The sequence below is a fragment of the Cebidichthys violaceus genome, unplaced genomic scaffold (assembly GCF_023349555.1).
Source record: "Cebidichthys violaceus isolate CVI_PGR_0920_01 unplaced genomic scaffold, fCebVio1.0.p SCAF_2, whole genome shotgun sequence".
Taxonomy (NCBI): Eukaryota; Metazoa; Chordata; class Actinopteri; order Perciformes; family Stichaeidae; genus Cebidichthys; species Cebidichthys violaceus.
Genome location: NW_027176372.1, coordinates 8,999,490 through 9,023,761, shown reverse-complemented (window position 1 = coordinate 9,023,761; position 24,272 = coordinate 8,999,490). Strand labels below are relative to the sequence as shown.

At 41.4% G+C, this 24,272-nt stretch overlaps 1 protein-coding gene across 1 annotated transcript; it reads right to left on the bottom strand.

The window, feature by feature from the left end:
* Positions 1–37: 37 nt before the first annotated feature.
* si:ch211-159i8.4 (matrix-remodeling-associated protein 5) lies at positions 38–22,524 on the bottom strand. Its single transcript, XM_068715357.1, has 16 exons — positions 22,438–22,524; positions 21,690–21,826; positions 16,438–16,567; positions 14,976–15,214; positions 14,451–14,602; positions 9,886–13,041; positions 9,382–9,653; positions 8,194–8,452; positions 7,876–8,076; positions 7,136–7,654; positions 6,841–7,012; positions 6,061–6,327; positions 5,836–5,962; positions 5,436–5,516; positions 2,425–3,571; positions 38–1,527 (listed from the first exon to the last, which is right to left on the bottom strand). Exons 1-16 carry the CDS (start codon positions 22,522–22,524, stop codon positions 974–976), a joined length of 7,500 nt encoding a protein of 2,499 aa, XP_068571458.1. The 3' UTR covers positions 38–973.
* Positions 22,525–24,272: the final 1,748 nt, after the last annotated feature.

Here is a 24,272-nt window from a genome sequence, read left to right as displayed (position 1 = left end):
AACATAGTAAAAATGACACAGCTGACTGACAACAATAAATACCTTTATGTTTTATTTTTTATAAATTATGTACTTACATATTTTTTGTTAAGTTCCCCTTTGTTTTGTTTTGGTGTCACTCAACTGAGCTCACGATGTAGATATTATGAGCCATTACTTTCCCACCACTATGAACACGAATAAATGACATTGATACATACAGTATGTCATTCGCTGATACACACTGTAGAGCAGCAACAGAGTCGGGGGTATTTGTATCCTCATAGAAAAGAGTTCATGAAATATGGCACTTTATATGTACATGAGTAGAATATTTGATGATATACCCATGTTCAAGAATTATGACACTCCACTATTCATCACTGCTTGTTGATGAATTGTAAGGTTGTTTTTCTATTTTGTGATGTGAGCAATTGAATATTCACCATGTACAGCTGAAAAAACTAAATTCTACCAGCACATTGACAGTAATAATCATATAAAGGGTACACATTATATTTAGATCTATCAAGAGTCTTAAGTTGTTCAGTTGCAGAACGAGCATTGTCATAGTAAAATTGTACTGTGAGGTAAAATTCCACAAATTATAATATCGAATGGGGAATGTGAAAGGTGTCTACAGGGTAAGGCCAGAAAGGCAAAGCTTTGAGCAGTGAGTTAATACGGCTTCTTGAAAAGGGAAAATACACTTCAAGGTCCAAAATGTAGAATTAAAAGACTTCTGCAACATTTGCACTATAAAACAGAAAAAAACTGCAGTTAAAAATCACAAAAGGTGAACGTTATTTGAAACATTTGAAACATCAATGTTCTGTGGAAACTGCTTTGCAAGGTGTCTCAAGCCAAGCTGCCAGTCAGACAGTTTAAGTCTCTCTCCAGAGTATCTTTATTATGCAGAATATTCAAATCCTGATGGAAAAATCCAGTCCTAATTCTGCTGTGACATTTTCCCAATACAATATGCAACTGTCACTCAGACCACTTGTAGGTAAGTAGATTTAAAGTCTGTGCCGAGTGCGTTTCTAGCGTTGCATTTGTAAATGCCAGAGTTCATGAGCATGGGGTTCTGTATGACCAGACTGCCCTCCTCTGTCATGTGAATCCCTCCCTGCACTGTGAACCGGTTATGTGGAACCAGCGTTGTGCGTCCAGGCAACGTCCACGAAATATCTGGTTTAGGAATACCAGTCGCAACACAATTTAACTTCACTGGTGATCCCCGGTTGACCCTTGTAATTGAGGTCAGCGCATTGGTGATACGTGGTGGGAAAACCATGACTGCAACTGGGTAGGATAGTGTTGACGAGCCGAAAGAGTTGGAGGCTTTACAGATGTATGTTCCTTTGTCGAAGGTGGCGACCTGCCTGAGTTGGAGGGTCCCATTGGCAAAAAAAAATACCCGGCCAATGGTTTGAGGTTTGTCTAAAACAAGACCATTAGGTAGGGTCCATGTGATTGATGCCTGCGGCCAGCCATCCACTGTGCAGGGCAAGTTGAGATTAAGGCCGTAAGTGATCTTCATACCACCTGGAAAAGTAAAATTATAATAGTATGTAAATTTCCTGCAAAAATTATTGATACAACATAATTCATAAGTGAGAAATATGGCCAGCTTTCTCATTGATTTTTTACTTTAAATTTGTTTTCCCCCTTGGTATGATTTCTGAAGCACAGAAATCATCCTTACGTGCGGATCAAAACAACCACACCAAGACTCATTAGAGGAAGTGGTCTCGGTCCATTCACAAAAGAATTTTGGAGTGGTTCTGGAATCTGGGAAGAAAGACTTTCTTCAGGACCTTCTTGCTCAGAAATGAAGCCAATTTTAAGCCGGATGTGCTAAAAAATGCAGTTCATCAAATTACTTCTTGAGGCTGGCTCCAAAAGCAAGTCAGTCCGCATAGACCCCCATGGTAAAATGCCCAACTTTACAGCAGAAATAAACTTTCTGCATCATAAAAAAATACGGTTTTGGTCTCTATAGCTAAAATCCCCATTCATGACAACTATTTGGGGGAATAATTGAGGGCATAGTCACAAGTGGGTACCGTACCAGGTCTCTAGCTGCAAGCTATTCTCTGTCAGGTCACTTAGGTCAAGCCTTAGCTCAACCCACAATACACCTCTTTAAACATTTTTGGATTTGCCGAGAGATTTGTCGTCACTGCAAAGATGGCAAAGGGTGACAAGAGTGGACCTATGGGTGACATCACGAAGACTACCTGCATATTTTATACAGTCTATGGCTCCTGCCCAACACATCGAATCAATGAGGTGATTAAATGCTGCACTTTGGTTCATTTAAATGTCTTTCTGTGTTGAAGAAACCAAACCAAGAGGAAAACACAAATACATTTACCAACCACCCCACTTGATCAAACTAAAGAGACTTCTGTTTTATAAATTTGAGATGACAAAACATACCTGTAGATCCTCTGATCACTGGCTTTCGGCCTGACTCCAGCGCATAACGCTTCTCTGCTTGTCCTGCCACATTTTTTGCAAGGCACCGGTACACTCCCTTATCACTTGCAACCGGTTGAGAAATCTTTAGAGTTCCGTTACCCAGATGATGTGTGAAGCGTTGGAGTCTAACACCAGGCGTTAACATTGTCCCATTGGGTAGAACCCATGCAAACTCTGGGTTCGGCTTGCCACGTGCAGAGCATTCCAGAATCAATTCCCCGCCATCTTGCTTTATTGGTAAGATTTCAATATTGGGAACAGCAAAACTTGGTTTCTCGGCTATTGATGTCACGTCTAATTCAACCAAAAGTGAGGCTTCACCCAGATTGTTTTTGGCCAGACAAATGTACCTCCCTTCATCTGTTTTTCTCACCCCTCTCAGCTCCAAGCTCCCATTCCGGTGGACTTGGAAGCGGCCGCCCAGGTAGGGTGTTGGGAGCGAAAGACCATAAGGAGTAACCCACCAGACTCTTGGTTCGGGTTTCCCTTCCACTCTGCAATCTAGGAGCGATGTTTGGTAGGAAACAGCCAAAACCTTTGTGGTGCTTCTTCCTTTCATGCCATTAATAAAGGGTTCCTGGAGTTCAGCTTCTAGTTTCATGTTTTTGACATCATCACCAGCAGAATTCCGTGCCACACATGCGTATTTCCCTTCGTCGGCCAGTATTACTTTTTTCACCACTAACATCCCATCGTCCATGATCTGAAATTTGTCTGATGACAAAGATATCACATCATTTCTGGGTGAGATCCACATGATTTTTGGTGTAGGTTCACCTGTTGCCTGACAACTCAACTTAGCTGATTCTCCTAACTTTACTGTAACCAGTGATTGTGATTTCAATGTAATTTTTGGAGCGTTCGGCCCCACTTTGACGCTCACTTTTCTTTCATCCTTGCCAAGTTTGTTCTTGGCAAAGCAAGTGTAGTCACCCTCGTCTCTTTTTCCCATTTGCTGGAGAAATAAAGTCCCATTGCCAAAAATAACATAGCGCCGGTTGCGAAGGCCGCTATCATCCGATTGAAGGGCGTTGTTGATTAAAGTTCCATCTGGGAGACTCCAAGTAACTTCTGGATCAGGGAGGCCTGTTGCAACACAGTCCACCTGAAAAAAGAAACAAAGGAAAATGAGTGGATGAATTAGAATCTAGATATCTAGGGGCTGGCCTCTGACCAGCCCCTAGATATGCTGCTATAGGCCTAGACCGGCGGGGGACCATGATCGTGCCACCTACTGTGGCACTGCCTGACACCCACTGCTAATGTTACTTATATTATTAGTCACATTTCTATTACTATTACTGATTCCATCTATGCTTTTATTATCATTATTATTCTATTATATCCACTGCTGCTGTTATTTTTAGTAGTCATAATTTGTCCATCATTATTAGGGAGTTTTTTCTCTGTACCGATATGAGGGCCCTGGGACAGGATTGTATATTGTACATAGAGGGTACATCCCAAGTCTCTTAATTGCATCCCTGTTTCCCTCACTTGCGTCCTTTCCATGCGAGGAGAGAGGAAACGAGGAAATATTTTTTAAGAGATATGAGACGTCCTTTCCTTAGTTGCGTCATATGAAGCGAAGTCTGTTTCTGATGACGACGGAACAGCTGATCACAGCTGGATCAGCTTTCAGTCGGCTTTAACAGCTGGAGAGCCTTTTGATAAGTTTGTGTCTGTACACATAATCACTGTACTTAATAATAGTAACTAATAATACTAATAACTAATAAAGACACACAGTAATCATCACTGTAGAGGTGTTTTCTCTGCCTTTTACCTCTTTAACAAACCGTTCTGTTTCTAAGCACAGGATTGATTTCTACCGGCGGAATGCCTTTGTCATATTTATGAATTATTTGCGTTTGTATGTTTTGAAATTCAGATTGTGACGTCATTATTAAATCACCCAGAATATTATTATATCTTTAATACTGGAATAAATGTATTAGGCTCCATGTTTCAGGTTCAATTTAAATGATATAACTCATCAAACCCGACACTCAGGAATGATCAGCCTCACGTGACTGAATGGAAATGATGATAAATGATGTAAAAAGTGTTTCATCTCTCCAGCTCTCTCTGACTTTAATTGTTTCCATAATAAAAGTTATTGAGGGAAATATCAGATCATGAAAAGCCAAATCTTTCAAATAAATTAAGAAAGTTGTTTGCGGTCCTTTTGTTCAGACCTACAATGAACACATAATTAAACCAGATGGTGAATCAGAAAACTATTCAAATATAAAGCTTGAGTTTAATCTGTGATCTGTCTTCACTCTGGTATGAAACTCCAGTCAGTCCGATCAGCTGCAGCATCCAATCACATAACTGATGAACAAGGATCGGCCGTTAACACTTCCTGGAAGGCTGTTCTTGTGCGTCCTCGCTCATGGCTCCTCGGAGATCCCTTCTCGATTCTCGATCCTTGATCCTCGCTCCTCCGAGCAGAAATAAGAGCTTTGGGACAGCCGTCAATATGGCGGAGCAGAACAACTTCCGGTTCAAGCGAGGAGCGAGGAAATGACAAATAAGAGACTTGGGATGTACCCATTGTAAAGCCCTCTGAGGCAAATTTGTGATTTTGGGCTATACTAAATAAATTGAATTGAATTGACAGAAACTCCAAATGAATGATAATGTTTTGTATCTGCTAATAGTTTTGCTATATACACATTATGAAGTGTTAATATGTAAATATTGAGTTTAAATCTTGTTCTGTTGCACCCAAGTCCCCCCCCCCCCCAAAAAAAAAAAAAAATGCTATTAATACTGCTTGAAGATGCCTTTGATGCCTTTGGGAAATGAGACCTGTATATCTTCTCATAATATCAAACATATTTGTACATCTATAATCATAAAATGTCGAAAAATGAACAGTATACTAAACAAAGGTGATGTGGAAAAGTCTCCGACAATGTCTATCCTACTTTAATAAAGTTTGAGCTAGCTCCCAAAAATACCTGGAAATTTTCTCCAAAGGTGACCCTGGTCTGTGCAGTCCTCACGTGTTCAATTCTGGGAGGGGTCATTAACACCTCCACCTGATGAAGTAAATACATGAATAAATATGATCAAATCCATCAGTGAAAGCTTGGAAAATACAGAGAGAGTAGAGTATTGATCATTGAATGACCCGCTGTTACAGCTTTTGCCAGCACATATACAAAAAAATAACTTCCTTTTTCTTAGTTGAGGACAGACCACATCTTTGATTCTTGACATGTTAGACATCTTTAGTTTGACTTTGTCACTCATTAACAAGGAAGGGATTCTTATTGAAAAATAAATAATAATAAACAAAGACTAATGGAAAAGAGTTGGCCGAAAAATTAACCTGGCTGAAGCCTGTCCTGTTCATACCTGGAAGAGCTCCATGTCTTCCCCATTGGGCCGCTGAAAGACACACAGATAATTTCCACCATCCAGCTCTGTTAGCTGAAGTATCCTCAGAGTCCCGTTACGGAAAACTTTAATTGGTCTCTCCGGACTGCAGGCAGATGGAGGAGAGAAGTTTAATGGAAACTAAAATATTTTAATGTATTTATAACATGGTCAGTATTGTGATGATTCACAAAAGTAAGTAACCTGAATCGATGTTCCATGATTATCTTGGAAGGTAGTTGCCAGATGGTCCCTCTTGTGGATCCAGTGGACTCTGGACAGTGGAGGTACACAGCAGAACCGTACATAGCTGAGACGGAGTGCTGTTGGGATGGCACGCCATGACGTTGGGTTGGAGGGATGGGAAGAGGAGGAGGAGGCTGATGGGAGAAGGAGGGGGAATCTGCCCTCACCTCCAGCTGGACAGTTCTTTTGGCCATGCCTACAGCATTAGTGGTCAAACACTCATACCTGTGGGAGGATTGACAGCAGCCTGGTGAGCTCAGAGCAATAGTCAGATAACAATAATGGCCTGAAAACTTTGAGTTGAATTATTAATTTGTATTGCTTGGGACAGGAATACTGGGCTTTGCATAAGGGTACACAACTTCTGACTTTAAATGCAGTGAACAAAATCTCTACTGTCCTTAGGTATTCCTGCATGCCATTCAAAGTCAGAAGTTAAAAATGTACACTTGGTAGGTCCTAATTACAATAATGCAGCTCTGTGAGGTTGATGGTTAAGCCATTTGGTCAAAAACCAAAGCATTGGGCTAACCATAACCCATAAAGCTTCAGAGGGAAATCAGACCTAAATTGAGAGGATTATTTGAATACATTAGGTGATTAAGAACACATTCCGATTTAGCCAAGGAGGTCAACTAAAACCAGGAACCATATCTTATGAAACTGTACACATATTCAACCAGACATTTGACCAGAAAGACTGAATCATGAATAGACTAAAATAAATGCACATCTCACCTCCCAGCATCAGCTGGTGAAACATTCTTCACATACAGCGTCCCATTGGGGAAGACAAACAGCCTGCGCCCAAGAAACTGTGACAGTTTTACATGGCCGCCTCCCGGGAGCGTCCATTTTAGAGCAGGCACCGGTTCGCCCTTCACAGAGCAGTGAACATACACACTCCTGCCTGGTTAAATGTGATTTCTTTTAGTTTAGATGACAACATTTTATGGTCTTTTAGTAACAGCCACATCATGAGACAAACTTTCTGTAATGGGAAGTTAAGGGATGTTAAAGTTCTGTACTATACCTGGCTGAATGATCACAGTATCCATTGCTCCTTCACTGATGCTAGGCGGCAGAGCCGCCACATGGAGATGATAAGTGATTGTATCAGCACCTGCTGCATTGCTTGCGATACATTTATAGTCCCCTTTGCTGGAGAAATTGAGAGAGTGCATTTGCAGGGTTCCATTTTGAAGCAGAGACATCGGAGAAAGGGGAGTGGGAACAGTCCCAACTTCACGCACAAATGTCCTGTCCGGAAGAATCCAGGAAATCTGGGCAGGTGGTTTACCCGAAGCAAGGCAGTCAAGAGTCACACTTTTCCCAAAGTAGACTGCTATCTCTGTAGACTTGGGTGGCCGGATTTTTGGTGCCTCAGTCTGGACAGCTAAGGTGATGACCATGCGATCTGATCCAAAGCTGTTCTGGGCCGTGCAGAGGTACTGCCCTCTATCTTGGAGCTGGATGTTTTTAATGACAAAAGTTCCATTTTTGAAGACTTCAAAACGGGGGCCATGCTTGGTGTCTGCTGGGATGGTGGCACCTGAGAGGGGTGCAGAAAGGATAAAGAAGCAATGATGAAAGAGAGATTTAAATTCTGAATCATGATTCTCATGACTGACTATGCCGTATTTCAAAATTTGTGTCTCTGGCGTTCCCCAGTGATAGTATCTAAATAGACGCAGCAGCAGGCAGATCTGACCCAGGGCCAGTGAGAAGAACGAGCTAGAAGCTTAGATTTTTTTTTACTTCTCTCTCCCTTACCTGTGGAGACTTTGGTCCATGCAATATTGGGTTCAGGATTCCCTGTTGCTTTGCAGTGTAGGAACACATCACTCTCCGCCAGTACAGACACACTAGCTGTGGTCACCGTGGTAATACGGGGCTTCAGCCCACCACTTCCAACTCCCAACACCCATGGGAAAGGAGGTGCAGCTGTGGGCCACCGAGAGCTGATTCTTCCTGCTACAAAGACGCATTTAAGACCAAAAATAATATCATTACTGAATAAAATATATTAAAATATATTGCTCATTTTTCATTATGAATACATTACCTATATATTTTCAAAAGTATACTTACCTCCAACAGCCCACCGACCTCCATATGGTACACCAGGGGTGGTGTGAAAACCAGAAAATGGTGATGATGGAGGTTTAGCAGGGTTCAGAGGTTGCAGCTTGTAAGAGTAAGAAGCAGTGGGTGCTGGTGGTTTAGGGGTGTAGGGTCTATGTAGAGATGGAGGGTTGGGTTTAGGCGTGATGGGGGATGGATTGTGGTAACTAATGCGAGGTTTGGGAGTCACCATCCTCCCTAACTGAGCGATGCGTTCGAGCTGCGCCTGGAAAAATAAAAAGGATCAATTATTATAGTACTAATCCATTTACCTGAAATTGAATCCCATCTCTGAGAGCTGATTCATCATCATCGCCATCATTAGCAATTGATCCTTACTAAGCCCTGGCCCCCGTTAAGCTGTCAGAGCTACCATGGAGCCCACACTGTCACTAACTGCATTCCCTGCATAAATATTAATTCATTTTTGGAAAAAAAATATTAATTTAGACAGAAGGCTCTACAATATTCGTTTGAAGGGTATATCCAAGATGTCAAACTGATTCAGCAGTAAAAACAAGTTCAAAAGATAAAGATAGAAGCTAAAGTCTGCATATCACAGTGTGAACGTGAACCACCACATCACATGGCGATCAAGGCAGAAGACAATGTAATTAAGAAACTGGAGGAAATTGAGGACACTTTTCCTGTAAAGCCGGGTAGGCCCTAATTCACTGTAACAATCATTAAAAAGCAAAAGCGCCATGTGTAAACATTCAGCATACCTTCAGTAGCTAGCGTAGCATAGTGCTAACTTTAGTTAATGATGTACTAACGTACTCTGCTAATGTTAGCTCCACAGGTATTTACGTAGAAAAGTTACGTTTAAGAAATCTCCTTCCAAACTCTTCGGGTAATATCATTGCACATGTTTGACTGTGACTAGCTTGAGATCCACAAAACCAGCCTGAAAATTAAGAAAATCTGAAATGATTGCACAAGAGTCTGTGGAGCACAGCGGGTTAGTTGTCAGACATTGGTCAGAGCCGGCTGATACTACGCTATGATTGGCCAGTCTGCGTTCAAGGAGTGTGTTGCCAACAAAGCTAAATGTTGCTCACTCACTTTGTGTTTTCAAAGCACTTTGTGAAGATTAAGATGCACCATTAGATTGCCTGCAGGCGGCACACCTCTAAAACCAATCTTTTTTCATACCTGTCTGTATCTGTTCCTCAACCTTGATAGAAACAGTTGGTCTCTGGTTTGGGTCCTGCCATCCACATGATGATTTTGTTGTTGGTGATGATGATGTGACAGATGGGGATTAGAGAGTGTAACTCTGGAATTTCCTGTTGTTCCAGAGACTGTGGGTGGCGGCTTCACTGTTTCTGCAGTGATCTCGGGTCGGTTGGTGACAACCGGGCTTTGAGCCCAGGGGTGGGGGAGAGCCCAGGGTCGGTGCGTAGGCACAGGGTGGGACCCAGGATCTAAAGAACAAAAATGTTATCAAATATATATACATGCATTCCAACCAGTATTAGAGTGACTCATCAAAACATAACACCAGGCCAAAATAACATTACCTTTTTATAGTATACTGTATTTGTTATATTCATTTTGTTCTTTATCCACTATCTCTTACACTCAATCACATTTGGTCATCACCTTATTTCAAAACAGTATTTCAAAAAGAAACCATTACAGTTTTACATTATTTACCTTGCCTTGGATGAGGAAATGACCTTTGACCAGGCCAGGATGGATAGAGTGGGTAGTAATGATGGTGTGAAGGCCAGCGGGAGGTCGGGGGGACTCTGGGAGGCTGGGAATGCCTGCCCGGATTCACTTCACCTTGCCTTGCTGTATTTCTGTCTTGGTTTGTGTGTGTTGTCCTGGATGCAGAGGCTTGCCCTCCTCCCTGTTTGATCTGATGGAGCCAGGGGTGAACCGGCTCCATTACTGGGAAACTGTGGACCTCAGGCTTCATCTTTGGAATGTTTACGTCTTTATCCTCTTTCTGTGTGAGTTCTTTTTCTCTGCCTCTTGTTGAATGTGAGGTAGATGGAGTTCTTGCTTGGGTTGGTGTATTTTGTTCCGGTGAAGGTTGAGTGTTAGGTCTTGGTCTATTTTGTGTGGTTAACCGGATGCTATCTTGCGTATTGTAGCTCTCTGTAACCCACTTCTTTTTTGATTCTTCTGTGTCTTTCTCACTGCCTTCTGTGTCTATTTTGTGTGTTTCTTCCCTTTCCATTGCTCTTATTACCTCCCTCTCACTCTCTGCTGCAAGATCTTCATTGTCTCTGACCTTTTCTTCAGTTTGCATTCTAATCTCCACACTCTGTCTCTCAGATTCCTTAAGCTTCACAGTGTCTGTCTCCTTCTCTTCAACAGGCCTTTCAGTTGGATGAGGAGTACTGTCGAGCTTTGAATTGACAATCGTCTTTGGATTGAGTGGAGAACTACCTACATCTTTTTCTTTAGCTGGTAATGTGGTACGCCTACTGTCAAGATCATGAGTAGCATGAGGGGTTTCACTGTTTAAATCTTCCTTGGCATCAAAACTACCACTATCCTTGTAATTATATTCTTCATAGTATTCACCTTCATCTTCCTCTGTCTGATACTCAGCAGATAAGATATCATGGTTCTCCACTGTGCTTGGAGCAGGTGTTGTTGTTTTTGTTGTTGTTGTTGTTGTTGTTGTCGTTGTCGTCGTAGTAGTAGTAGTTGTAGTAGTAGTTGTACTAGTTGTTGGTGTTGTTGCTCTGATGGTGGTTGTTGGGGGAACTGTTGTTTGGGGCTTGTTTGATGAATTGTGAAAGGGGTGTCCGTGTGGACGGACTCTTCTCAATGGGGGTTTTCTACGCCTATAAGGAGGCCTTCTTCTGTTTATATGACCAGGAATGAGGATGTTGTTCCTTCTCCCCTCTCCAGAGTGCTTACTTTCTGACTGATCGACTGGCTGAGAAGTTCCAACAGCAGGAAAGTCTGTGACTGCTTCTGGTTTTTCTGCCATCCCACCAACTCGTTGGGGGGTTGGTTCTGTACTTCTGGGAGGTGGAAGTTGGAAAACCACTGGCTGACTTTCCAATGTCTCAGAGTCATCCCCTTTTTTCTCTGTAGAATAGGCTCCAGTCTTAGCTTTTGTGTTGATGGGGAAATTAGTTGGCTCTATCCTGATATTAGGAGGGGTAGTAGTGGAAATTGTTGTAGCAGTTGTCGTAGTGGGTTTGGATGTACTTGTTTGGATAGTTACAGTGCTGGGTTCTGGAAGTGACTGTTCTGTGGGCAGAGCAACACTTGGTTTAGCATTAGCTTTAGCCAATATCTCTGCCCAACGATTTGGGTCTAATTCTTTCACAGATTTATTGGGTTTTCTCTTTGAATCTTTAATTCTTATCCTCTTTGAAAACCCATTATGATTCCTTTGTTGAGTCCCTACCTTCTTAGGAAACTGCGTAGCAAAAGGACGTATAATTTCCTGGTAATCTCCCCCTGAACCCTCTCCTTCCTCAACGCCAACTGGCAAAATCTGCTGCTCTTTCGCAGTCTGCACTTTAGTTGTATCAGAGGACTTTTCTCCTCCTGTAACTTCCACCAGGTGTGATATCATGTCAACTCCATACAGATTTGAGGCCAGGCAGGTGTATTCCCCTGCATCTTCCTGTGTCAATCTCCTTACCACCAAAGTCCCATTTTCCATCACTTCTGTCCGTCTTGTCTGTTGCGTTGGAAGAAGAATTTGGTTTTTGGGTAGGTACCACATAGTTTGACTGGGCTGGACTGAGGTCACCTCACAAGGGAGAAAAAAAGAGTGTCCCTTTTCAACTACAATTTTCTGACCATTGAAAGCTGTTGGGCTGAGTGAGAGTTCTTTGATGGTGAGTCTCAGAGGTATCAAGTCCACACCGGCTTTGGTCCTCACCATACAATGGTAAAGGCCTGAGTCTGACTGTGTGGCATTTAAAATTACGAGTTCTCCTCTTTCAGAAATTTCAATTTTGTCACTTGCGTCTTCCACAATGGACAAATCCGTAAGCATCCACTCCACTTTCACCTCCGGATCTGAAGTGACAACACTGCACTCCAAATTAACCTTTGAACCTTCAAGAGCAGTCTGAACCCGTCCTGCTGTCCCTCTGCGAATTAGAGCCCAGGACATGGCTAGGTCATTGTCATCCTCCGATCCTCTATGGCTATTGATGTGCTTGGTAATTACAGTAGTAAAATCCATCACCAGTTTCTTGGTTGTTGTCTGCGGTCTGTTGAGTCTCAAAGTGACTCTGGGTTGAAGCAGCCATGAGGGTTCTGCTACCAAGTACCCTTTTAATTCAGTGAAATATGGGGAATTTTCATTTACGGCTTGGACATATTGATAGGTTACTCTGCTTGCATTTCCTCTCAGCTGACCTCTCTCCAAGATAGCAGGGCTTTCATAGTAATATGCAACCAATTGCCATAGATTTTGCAACTGCTCCCGATCAATTTCACACTCGAGGACAGTCACTAGTGATACATTGACGGATAACTCGCCAGGTGACTGTGGATTTACTGTCCAAGTCATGGGTGAACTGTCTCCAGGTTGTCGCACATCACACGCCACATGAGCACTGTTTCCATGGCTGTCAGAGAGAACGACGGTCAGATGGCCTAAAGGCTTCTCAAAGTCACGGGTGTACGGAAGGTCAGGCTCTGATTCAGATTCAGCCCACACAGGATTGTCCCACTGTTTGAGGGCCGAGCGAAGAGCTGGCCGCTCACAGGTAAGCTTGGCTGGAGTCAGTCCTAACAAAAGGGTCTCATTCAAGGGTTGAGGAGAGGAGCACTGGGGGCAAGTTTCACTGGAGCCACGTTCCTTCTTGCATTTTATAACGCCTGGTAGAAAGAGGGGGGAAAGATATAAAAGGCAGGATTATAAGGCACAATGGAAAAACATCTGAGGAATTGAAAGGGAAGGTCAAAGGAGGGGAAAAGTTGAAAGGGAAGGGGCGGTTGCAGGTAAAGATAGGGCATGGGAAAACATAAGGAATTAATTAAGATGGGAGATAAGTAAAGTGGGGAAAAAGGTGAACAATAGAACATGAATCTGGCATTATAAGGGTTTGGAACAATGTGGATACAATTTGATCCTTTCATGAGTTTTCAGTTCAGTGAAGGTTAATGCATCCACTAATAAAGTTCTGGCAGTCACAGAACCCCATTTTCAGATGAAGTTGGCCATAAAAACAATGATATATTGTCAAATGTTCTGTTGATACAAACAGCTAACATGTGGGACTGGTTTAAGGCTATTCACAAAACTGTAACAAAGCAGCGACAAATGAGGCAAAGCACATGCGTAATGAAAAATATTGAATGAGAAAGACAGATAAAGAAAACTGCATGTGAATCAAATACAGTCAATATATTCAGGGAAGCTGTATCCTACATATGTTAGAGTTAGAAGGCAGACATACAAAATGATTTGCCAGCATTATGCTCTGCTTCTGGTCAAAAACATGCATATGAAGTCCGGAGACATTCTTTTTGATGTGCATATATTGTTAATATATAAATGGGTTGCAACCAGTTATTATGTTTAATGTTTTGGTTTAGACTTGTGTTCATTTAAAGGTTAATATTGTTTGATATGGCGTTTTTTGCCTTGATAGGAGCCAATCAGTCCAGTTGCTCAGTGCCTTGATCTTCATCCCCATTTCTATTGTGACAGATATTGTTTCTTAAAGTGGCTATAATCTGTATTCTTATCAAACGCCATGAGAAAGCAATGTGACAGTGTGAAAGGGGCTGCTCGTAGTAATGCACCTACACAGAATCATATCCTGAATCAGCAGCTCCCCGTCAGCTGTACCGAGCCTTATAGTGAGTTTCAGCTCATTGTTTAGCTGTGCGGCTCACAACTGTTTTGGTTCACTCTCGCCACTCTAATAAAAGTTGTTTTTAGTTTCAGCAGGCAGCTGTTTTTAGTGAGAAAGCTCTAAAAACACATGGTACACTTCCTGCAGACAGACACAGTTCGTGACTGGCTGGTGAACACAGTGGAGCATTTAGGAGCTAAGAAGCCAGACATTTACCTCAGGAGTTGTTGGACACCGAACACAGAGTTAAAAGAGAGTGAATATTGGACTCACCTTTGTACAACTTCAAATGAATGTTGCTCCCTAACTGCTGGATGTGTAAATGAGTAACTCTTTGCTAACAAGCTAACATATTTTTCTCAGGAGTTGGTGGAGCTGAGCTGAAAGGAAAATGTATATATGGTGGGTACAAACACAAGTCCTTACCTTCATGCGTGGAGCTCCATTCTATCAACCAGTGGAGCTGACAGTCACAGGTCCAGGGATTACCGTGTAGAGAAAGGATCTCAAGCCGGGGAGCTGTCTTCACCACTGCGGCAGGAAGCTGCTCCAGCAGATTGTCCGACAGGTGTAAGTGTCTGAAACAAAAACATATAATTTTATTCATTCACTGGTCTGCAGGGTGACAGGAGGATGATGTTTATTCTTGCATGCAACGTGCAATAGGGAGGGAAAGAAATATACTGTAGTATCCATAAGTTATGAGGTGCAGTTATAGCAACTTTATACCTGTAAGCAATTTGGGGAATCTGCATCTTTTAACTGGAGGGAACATGCAAACTCCATTAATTTAATTTACGTTGTATCATTACACAAATATAAATAGATACTCCAAAAGTAGTACAATTTCACGTACAAGTACAAATTTAACATATGACCCTTAACAGTTTTGAAAAGATGCTTAAATTTTCCAAAATTAAGAGAAACATCTACCACCTTTCTGTTTCTTACTTGAGTCCAGAGGTCCAAAAGCTTCCTAGTAGTGACACCGTTATGAAGGTATGAGGGTGGATCTCTTTGAGAAGGTTCCCCTCTAGCTGCAGGAGTTTTAGGGAGCTCAGGCCAGAGAAGGAGTATGGCTCTATAAAGTCAATGAGGTTGTGGTCCAGATGAAGACGGATCAAACCAGCAAGGCCCTCAAACAGACCCGGGTTCACCGATTTTAGCTTGTTGTAACTCAACTTCAAGATCTGTGAAAAAAAGAGTTAGTGTTATACTGACATTTATTGAACATTAAAACTATATTAACCAATTAGAAGGCTAGGGGTTTGATCATTGGAGATGGGACAGAAGGGATGTGACTAACATAAGTCCATATTCCATCAACGCCTGATAGATGCTTTAAGATGCAGTCAGCTTCTTGCTTACTTTGTGTCTTTTTCATGCTTGATAGGTACTTTACACCCGGCTTGTCTCAGCTAGTTTTGTTGGAAATGGCTGCCCCAGGAAATGATGAGCTAAAAGTGGCTAGTACATGTGCAGAGCTGCAGGGAAGGCAGCACTTTGGCCGCATGAACAACCCTGTTGAATTGATTCAATCGTCTTAGTTTTAGTTTTATATTGTTTTACTAAAAAGGTGATTGTGATTTTTGAAAGTTGCTTTGGTGCATTTTCATTAAGAAACTTATCAGTCTACATTACAAAAGAGCATCCCGTCCTTTATTATTCTTCCATCATTCTTCCATCTTTTTGAGGACATTTGTACCTCAAATAAGTCGATGACTCAATCCATTTCTTATGTATCTTCTGCCTGTTTCGAATGCAAAGTTAGGTTCTGATTATCCCCATCTGGACCCAACAAGACTGCATTTTTAGTCAAGCAATCAAAGAACAACTAATTATTGGCTTAAAAGGATACAATTTGATCTGGCTTTGTTTGTACATACACTGTGGTGTTGGCCAGCCCCAACGTGGTTCATTACTTTTACATATGCTGCTACAATTTGCTCCAGCTATGATTTAGAGGCAGATATGGAGAATGTAACAGATGCAAACACTCAAGTGGGTTTAACACATATTGAAGACACCAATTGAAGACAGTAATAAATCACTTTCACTTGACCCGGATCTGTTGGACCATTGGACCTGAACGGAATGTAGGAGAAACCACAGGTTCTTACAGAACTAAATCCAATGGGTTATGGGTCATTAATTGATAATGATGAGCCATTAATTGAGAATTAAGTTTTCAATATATCAGTCATACGTGCAGGTTCACTTTCCCCCTGGTCCATTTGGGTTGATGAATTCAGTTTATATGTATAAATTGATGAATTTATTTTCACCACCTTTAAACATACAAACTAGTCTGTCTGATTTTGAAGACAAATTTAGAGAAGTGTTGGTATTGTAGTATATAACAACAACAAGACACACACACACTCACACACACATACACACACAGAAACTCTACCTGTAGTGATCTCAGGCTGTAAAACGCCCCAGGGTGGACTGAGCTAATGTCGTTGCCATGCAACATGAGCATTTCCAGTTGCCGTAGTGACCTGAATTCTGACCCCGCCACCTCCGTCAGGCTGTTATAACTGTTAGAGGGAGAAAAGAAACAGGACTAGTTACTAGGATGAAAGAGTAACTGAGGGTCATGAGGGGAGTCAGAGGGATAGGAAACTAATATTAGTTAACAATCGGTGGGTGCATGTCTGTCTGGGCAATGTGACCTTTCAAACGAAAGGGGGGAAAGATAGCTGTAAAGAATGAATGGAAAGAGGGATCCCAGAGACACCTCAGTCAACCTTTGAACCACAGTTATTTCATCATTTGTCAGAGGAAACACACACACACACACACACACACACACACATCAAGCATAGATGCACCAGTGTAGTAGAATTCGAGATTGGTCTTGATCTCAAGACTACGTTTTGTAGATCTGGATGTTGTCTCGGAATTGAACACATTTTAACTTGGTCTTATCTTGGTCGAAGACAAAGAAGACTTTATTTCAAGACCAGTCAGACCACAACTGTAGGGCTATCACTAAATTGCACACAAAATACACAATATACTCTGGTCTTGGTTTTGACTTTGTCTCATCCCTTCAAAGCCTTGGTTTTGTATCAGTCTTGATACACTCTGGTCGTGGTCTCGGTTTAGGTAGTCTGACCAACAACACTGTAATTGCACATTAGACATGGGCTCAGCATACGTTTAGAAATTCAGTATTTTTATATTAGTTTTGCCCAAGGGGTCTATGTGGGACCCTGGTACATAATTATATCGACAGTCAAAATACAAAGAGCCTTTCTTCAAGTCTTTATGTTTCAGCACATTACTTCTGACAAAGAGTCAAACTGATTGCCAAGTGCAGTATAGAACAGTAGAAGCCAGAGCCAAAGCCATTTTTCAATAAAGGAAGGCAACAGAGCACGTTGACCATTGGCAGGGACTCACAGCATTTGACAGATTTCAGTATTTGAGTTTGTCAGGCCTTTCAACAACAGGAATCAGCACAGCATATTGTCTTTCAGAGTCTACTATCCTGAAGTGAGTTCTTAGACTCACAGCACACAGCATTCCCTGTTTGCAGTTATCCCTACCCAATTGAACACATATGGGGGATTCTGCGTTTTTCCGCTGCCATCAATAAAACAGCTAACTCACAGTATATCATCTAGTGGTCACTTTCATCCAGAATATTTTTAGTGTAGGTTTTCCCATTGGGAACTGAAATTCAAACCCGTTCAAAGTGTTTTGCACTCATACTATAACGAAAAGTGTTGCAGTTCTTCAGTACACAGGTGTGTTTGCAGTTTTGATTTTTCAGAATTCTGTAGTAAACACATTTCTTCATCAGAAAAAGTGTCTAATTTAATTTGGTGGATGAATACAAATTTAACAGTTCATAAGAAAATGAAACACCAACACAGAGAGCAGAGGAGAGAAGCAGTATGGCTGTAAATTAAACCAAAACATAGCTCCATAGTTTATTCAGCTTAGGTGCTGTGAATGAAACGCTTATAATAATCGGTTAAGCCTTGATTTTTATAATCCACAGCATTCCGAATTTTACAGCTGATTCCTTTTTTTATCATCAAATTGCACTGTGTATATCGTGTGCATTTTTTATATAACATCTTTACTCCATTATAATTGTACATATCGTGTATTTTTCTTGTATTTTTCTTTTTCTTTTTTCTTTATATATAATATTAAGATTTGTATACCTGTAACCTATTGCTGCTCTGTAACCTATTGCTGCTCTGTAACCTATTGCTGCTTGTAACGAAATAATTTCCCCTCGCGGGATCAATAAAGTTACTATCTATCTATCTATCTACAATTCCTTCCGTGTTTTTTACATCACAGAAATCATAGGGCCCTACTGTATGTCACTTGCAGTATTGTAGGGTTTTTCAGCAACAATTGTCTTTTGCATATCTTTGCAGTCTCTACGCGATAGTCGTACAAATTGTACGAATGGCTCACACTCCAAAGCATTCATGGTGGTGCACATGATTGTACTTACAAAAAATGTCAGATGTAGTTTTGTGGTTTTCACTATGCTACTTTCTTACGGCCTCACACCTAGCCAATCGTGGTGCAAAGTGGGCATGCTTTTAGAATACATTTTTTCACAAATTACAAAAACTAATAGACGCAGCACTGCTGCAAGACATGGTGAAAGGTGTGTGGGGGGGGGAGGGGTTTCAGATGCTGTTTGACGAGCATGCCAAGCAGTTTGAAACATATCGGGGCTCTAAGTGTTCAACTGTACCTTCACTATATAGTTCTTAGTCCAGTTTCTTTTGTTGCACTTTTGTATGTAAATTGTAAGTTTCAGCAGGACTTAATTCTCAGTGAACCCATTGCGACAGACTCTGTAATCGAGATCCCTGGAGGAAGTTAATTGGATTTCAGCATAAATCATGGCAGACTTGTATGTGCTGTTTCCCATAATTGATCATTACTGCATCATGACAGAGTACTTGGGAGAATGAGCTGAATCTTAAGCCCCATTGTCACTGTGCCAGGTGCTTAGGTGGTCCATACCATCCTCCACGCCACTCACTGAACACAGAAGATCCTAGGAAAGAGGATGGACGCTTGCATTTATTTGAGCAATTTCCTTTTGAATTCAAAGGGTATTGCTCCAGACTAAAGGAAACCAGGCCTGGAGTGTAAATAAAACACTGCAAGCATGCCTGGTGTGAACATATACCAACAGTTTTGCATTAGGGACTAAATCCCCCTGGTCTGCAGTCCCCAGTTTGCAGGGTGGTCTAGTGTTTAGAAAGACAGATCCTATTAGCTCCCTAAAGGTTTGGTCTGCCTCCAAAGGTTTGCTCTGCTGAAGTGTCCTTGAGAAATTCCTTTTATTCCTGTTATAACAGACACTGCCTTCTACCCCACACAAAGAACAAAAATCAGGAATCAATAGAGAATCAGAATAGAGTATGCAAAAGTGCAACATCAAACAATCTACTAGCAGCATAAGTGGTAAACTGAACACAATCAAATGACCGATACAAATAGGTTGCTATGCCTGTCAAGCTGTCAGTTCTCACACGCACAAATGCTGTTTACTGTAATGACGGTGGCTCAAACTTTTGGGAATGTTTTAAACAATAGGTGTTTTATTTCAGTCAAAGATAGACAAATAGATACACTCATTTCTAACTGCTGTTTGCAGTCACTGGCAGCTGGAACAAGCTAACTTAACAAGCTAACGTTAGCTCCATAAGTTGGTTAAAAACGCTATCATTGACTGACTTCTTAATATTTCCAGCTGATTCGTTCAAAAACAAGAATTATTTGTATCAAATATGCACTTGATGGCTACAAATATGATATTGTCCAACATAACAATGCTGCATCCCCACTTGTTTGTGATAAAGAAAAAGAAACTGATACTAACCAACTCAACATTGCAGTACAAGAACTATGCTAAATTCAGACTTGTATTCCATTCTATTCTAACACTGTTTGGTTGCTAAATGTACATACTTGGATAATTAAGATGGGGGTTACATTTATGCTCTCTTGTTTTTATTTAAAATATGATGTTACAAGAGAAAAGACTTTTAGGATTACGTCTAAATGTGTTTGGTGCAATGCTATCTCGGGTAACAACCTTGGCTGTGCTTGCTGGAGTGTAAACTTCTCAAAATGCAATAGAGAGAAAAACAGAGCTGCTACCACTACCCTACACTTTGATATATCAGCATCCTGGACTAGCTCCCACACAGTGGGGAAATACATAGCATCAAATGCTCCTTGGCTCTGGAAGTAACCGTGTTAATTCACAACTGTAGATAGTAAGCTAGTTAGCTGGATATGCTAATGTTTGCAGCTTACGTTAACCATACTAACCAGGCGAACTGACCTGAGTTCATTTTAACCAAACCAAACAGGTTAGTTGTGAAAGCACCCTAAGATATGATTGGACAGCTGCTCTTAGGTACTTGGTAGGATTGGTCAATAGAGGAAGTCAGAGACATGGCATCAGCCTCTCACTTATTGTTGCTGCCATGTGGGAATCATGTAGCATCCATTTTTTTTAACTCCTGATTGTTACGTGGTGCAATGATATATTATATTCCATTTGTCTGTTCATGTGGGCCATATGTGTTTTTTGGGGTGTTTCCACCCTGCAATATGTCTTTACAATGTTATATCTGATCCATAAAACACAGGCAAGAATTCTCTATTGCTGTAAGTTAATATAAATATAACATTTGCTATTTGCCAAACCCTTCGTAATGAAGTCCCAGCAGTGTAATGCTTGCTATATTTAATAGTATATGCTTTCTGTATTGGTTCAAGACAAAGACTCTGGAATTTTACTGATAGCTCTACTGTTCCCAGAAGCGCATATGGAGGCAGTTTACCTCCTGAGGACTGTAGCTTGGCACAGTGTTGCAGCTTTTACCTACTGAAATGGATCATCACATCACAGCATTACATTCAGAGCTGGAGAGCTACTTAAAGCACAAATGCAATGCACATGAAATGCAGTGATAGCTGTTCCCACAACAGAGCCCCCACATGCAAATGTAGAGCCTGAACAAAAGTGTGGCTCTGGCTCCTGCCTGCCAAGTGGTTTGCCATGTAAATATGGATCATTTGGGAGCCAATTATTAGACACAGCAGTTTGTTGCATACAAAACAGTTGCTGGGCTATTTCTCCGCTGTGCTGGAAAGGGCAGTGAAAGCTCCGTCCACATGGAAGTGATTTGAAGTCAGTTCAGCACCTCATGCTGGTGCTAAGCCCTTATCTTTTGAGTTTAAAGCAGATGTGGACAAAAAGAAATGCGCCATGGCCTGCGCGCGGAAGTGAAGTGATGAGACTTCTCTCTTTGGTGTAAAACTGGCTTCTTTTGTTCCTAAGGACTGTTGGCATATCAACCGATGGCAAGCAGCGATACGGATAATGATCCCACCATCTAAAGCAAGACAGTAGCTCCTCTAGGCGTAAAAGAAAGTGATCTCATCCTGGACAACCGAAAAGCCCTTGCCTCAGCATTTTGGTTCAGGCGGTGTTTGTGAGCTAAAGCAAACACTCCTCTGACAAATCACCTACTCCACATTCCACACTACTTCCTGCAGAGTGTTTGGGTTTCTTCCCTCACGGGCTGCCATTCACAACTATGTCTCAACGCTGCCGTGTGCGTGTGTGTGTGTTTGTGCACAGCGATTGAATCTTACCCAAGGTTGAGCCTCTCTGTGTCTTTAGGGAAGGTTTTTGGTACAGTGGTGAGATGTCTGAACGTACAGTGAACTTCTTTAACGCCTGGACAGCTGCAACTCCGTGGGCAGGGTGCCATTGCATGTACGGGGGAGATCTACAGTAGAGTAGAGAATAAAGTTAAGGACAGACAGCAGTCAGATGGAGAAGGTTAGGGGGATAAAATAGAAAAGAGAGAGCAGAGAAGATAATCGTGGAAAAGTATGATAAAGGAGGTATGACAAAGCAGTGAGCAGCAGAGGCAAAATCAGAAATTCAGACAGGATGAGATAAGAGAGGGAGAAGCAAACGGATGAGTTCAGACCTGTATATCCACTAACAGTTTGGAAAGGAATCAATAATAAGGGGAGGAAATCGACTTGGGGCTTGTATCAAATAGACCGGGTGTATTAACATTGTGCCCTCCTTTGCCAAATTCCATCATGATAAATTCAAGATTTCCTTCCAAAAAAGTGCAGTTTCAGGGAACGTATACTTTAGTCACATACATATCCTTGGGTTTGTGTTTTTCACCCTACGTCAGCCTCATAACTTTAGCAAACGTTTGATTGGAAATGGATTGGTTTCCCTATGAATCAACAACATTTTCAGATTGTCTTCACCACCAGTAAAACTAAGTCACTTGTTTTTCAGTCAAGCTCTTCTGATTCAAGCAGCTAAACCGCTAGTTTCTTTAAGATGTTGGGAGTTTCTGCAATGCAGATTTACCGTTTGCCACAGCAGTGATGTGAAGAGCAGGGGAAACCATGCTGCAGCCAGCCTGCAGAACACGTTGGCGCACCACCACAGCGCCATGACCGGACAGCTGTCTGACTGCTTACGCCATTAATACACCTGCAGGAAGGAATGATCGATTTAGATGCATGGATTTCAACAAATGCCAAACATTATAAACATAACATAGATATTATTTATTGCATGGCTGCGGTAGTGGATTGTATCTTGTGCTAGCGTACCTGTTAAACTGGTGACTCAGTGTAGTACTATTGGCATATTGCTACGTATCCTCATACAACGGTTTGTATGATATCATCTTCTCGTTTTTTTATCCGGCAAGAAGTGTCAACGTCACGTGTCAAGTGTCTTAGTTAGGTTTTAGGTTTTATTTTTATTTTATTTCGTCAGATATCTACAAATTACAGTGCATTAATTTCTCGTAGGTATTACTTCGAAGGCTGTATGAGAATAGTACTATTGATCCATGTGCACAGCAGATGATGATGACACCGGAAGTGACCCACTAGCGACTTGTGCAAGGTTTACTACTATACCTTTTTACCATTGCATGATGGGATGGGCTCTGACCCCTCATGACCCTGAACAGGTTGAACAGTTTAAAGAATGGATGGATGGATTATGTAGTAGAAAAAATTGTAATTTGGATTACAGTCATTTGCGTTTTGTTTGATCTCCGACATTTCTCGAGGGAAATAACTGAACAGCTGCTAAATGCTCCACTATGTTCACCAGCTTCTCGTTAACTTTGAACCAGAACAGGAGAGTGGCGGGCTTTAAAACCAAAACAAGGAGCTAAAAGAGGCTACAAATCCTCATAGAGTTGAGGGACTTGGGTGATAATTAGATGTGGATTTATCACTACGAGCAACCCCTTTCACTTAAAAGTAGTCATGTGATCCACGGTTACCATTATGCAAGTAAATATCTTTAGATATTAATTACGGGTAAGTGCCCCAATGGTATACACATAGCTTTTAGAGCGCAGACACACATATAGTATACATATTCAGCTTCATCTTTTTTAACTTTTGATACAAGATGAGTTCTTGACACGACAATAATTAACTCTCAGATGTATTCTTTAGCTTTGGCAAGACTTAATGAAAGAGAAAATTATCATAATGACTCGCAGAACCGCAGAACTTTAATCAATTTACACATGCCCAAGCTGGTACACCCGCAAATGTTAAGGAAGACATAGATAGACAGAACGAAACAAAGAAGGAGAGATAGAAAGAAAGAAAGAAAGAAAGAAAGAAAGAAAGAAAGAAAGAAAGAAAGAAAGAAAGAAAGAAAGGGAGAAAGAGAATCCACATGATAGCAAGTGACTGAGAAAGAAGAGAAAGTGAGAGCTGTGACAAAAAACAATCCATGGCTGAGTAAGCTGATGACTGTAGCAGCAATACTTACACCAAACTATTCGCCCTCGAGGTTGATACAACACGTCAGAGAGATTTTGACACTGGATTAAATCCTGCCTGTCTTCACTACACCTTTCCCCGGGGGGACTCAGCAGAGTGTAAATCCTCTTTTATCCAACATAATCATGTTCCAAACAAGGAAATATGTGTTGATTTGAGCTCTTTTAGCTCAAACTACTACAGCACACAATACAATAGAGTGTAGGGTGGAAAATAAGCACTTAACATTGGCAGTTGTGGTTTGTTACAGTGCCAGGTGGTTTGGCGCTCACTATGTTGGTTTAAATGTTAACATGCTGCTTTGAGGGGATTACATACCAATTACAGACCCCCCCCAGGTACCAAACAACACACATACATATTTTGAAGTCATTAGAGGCCAGT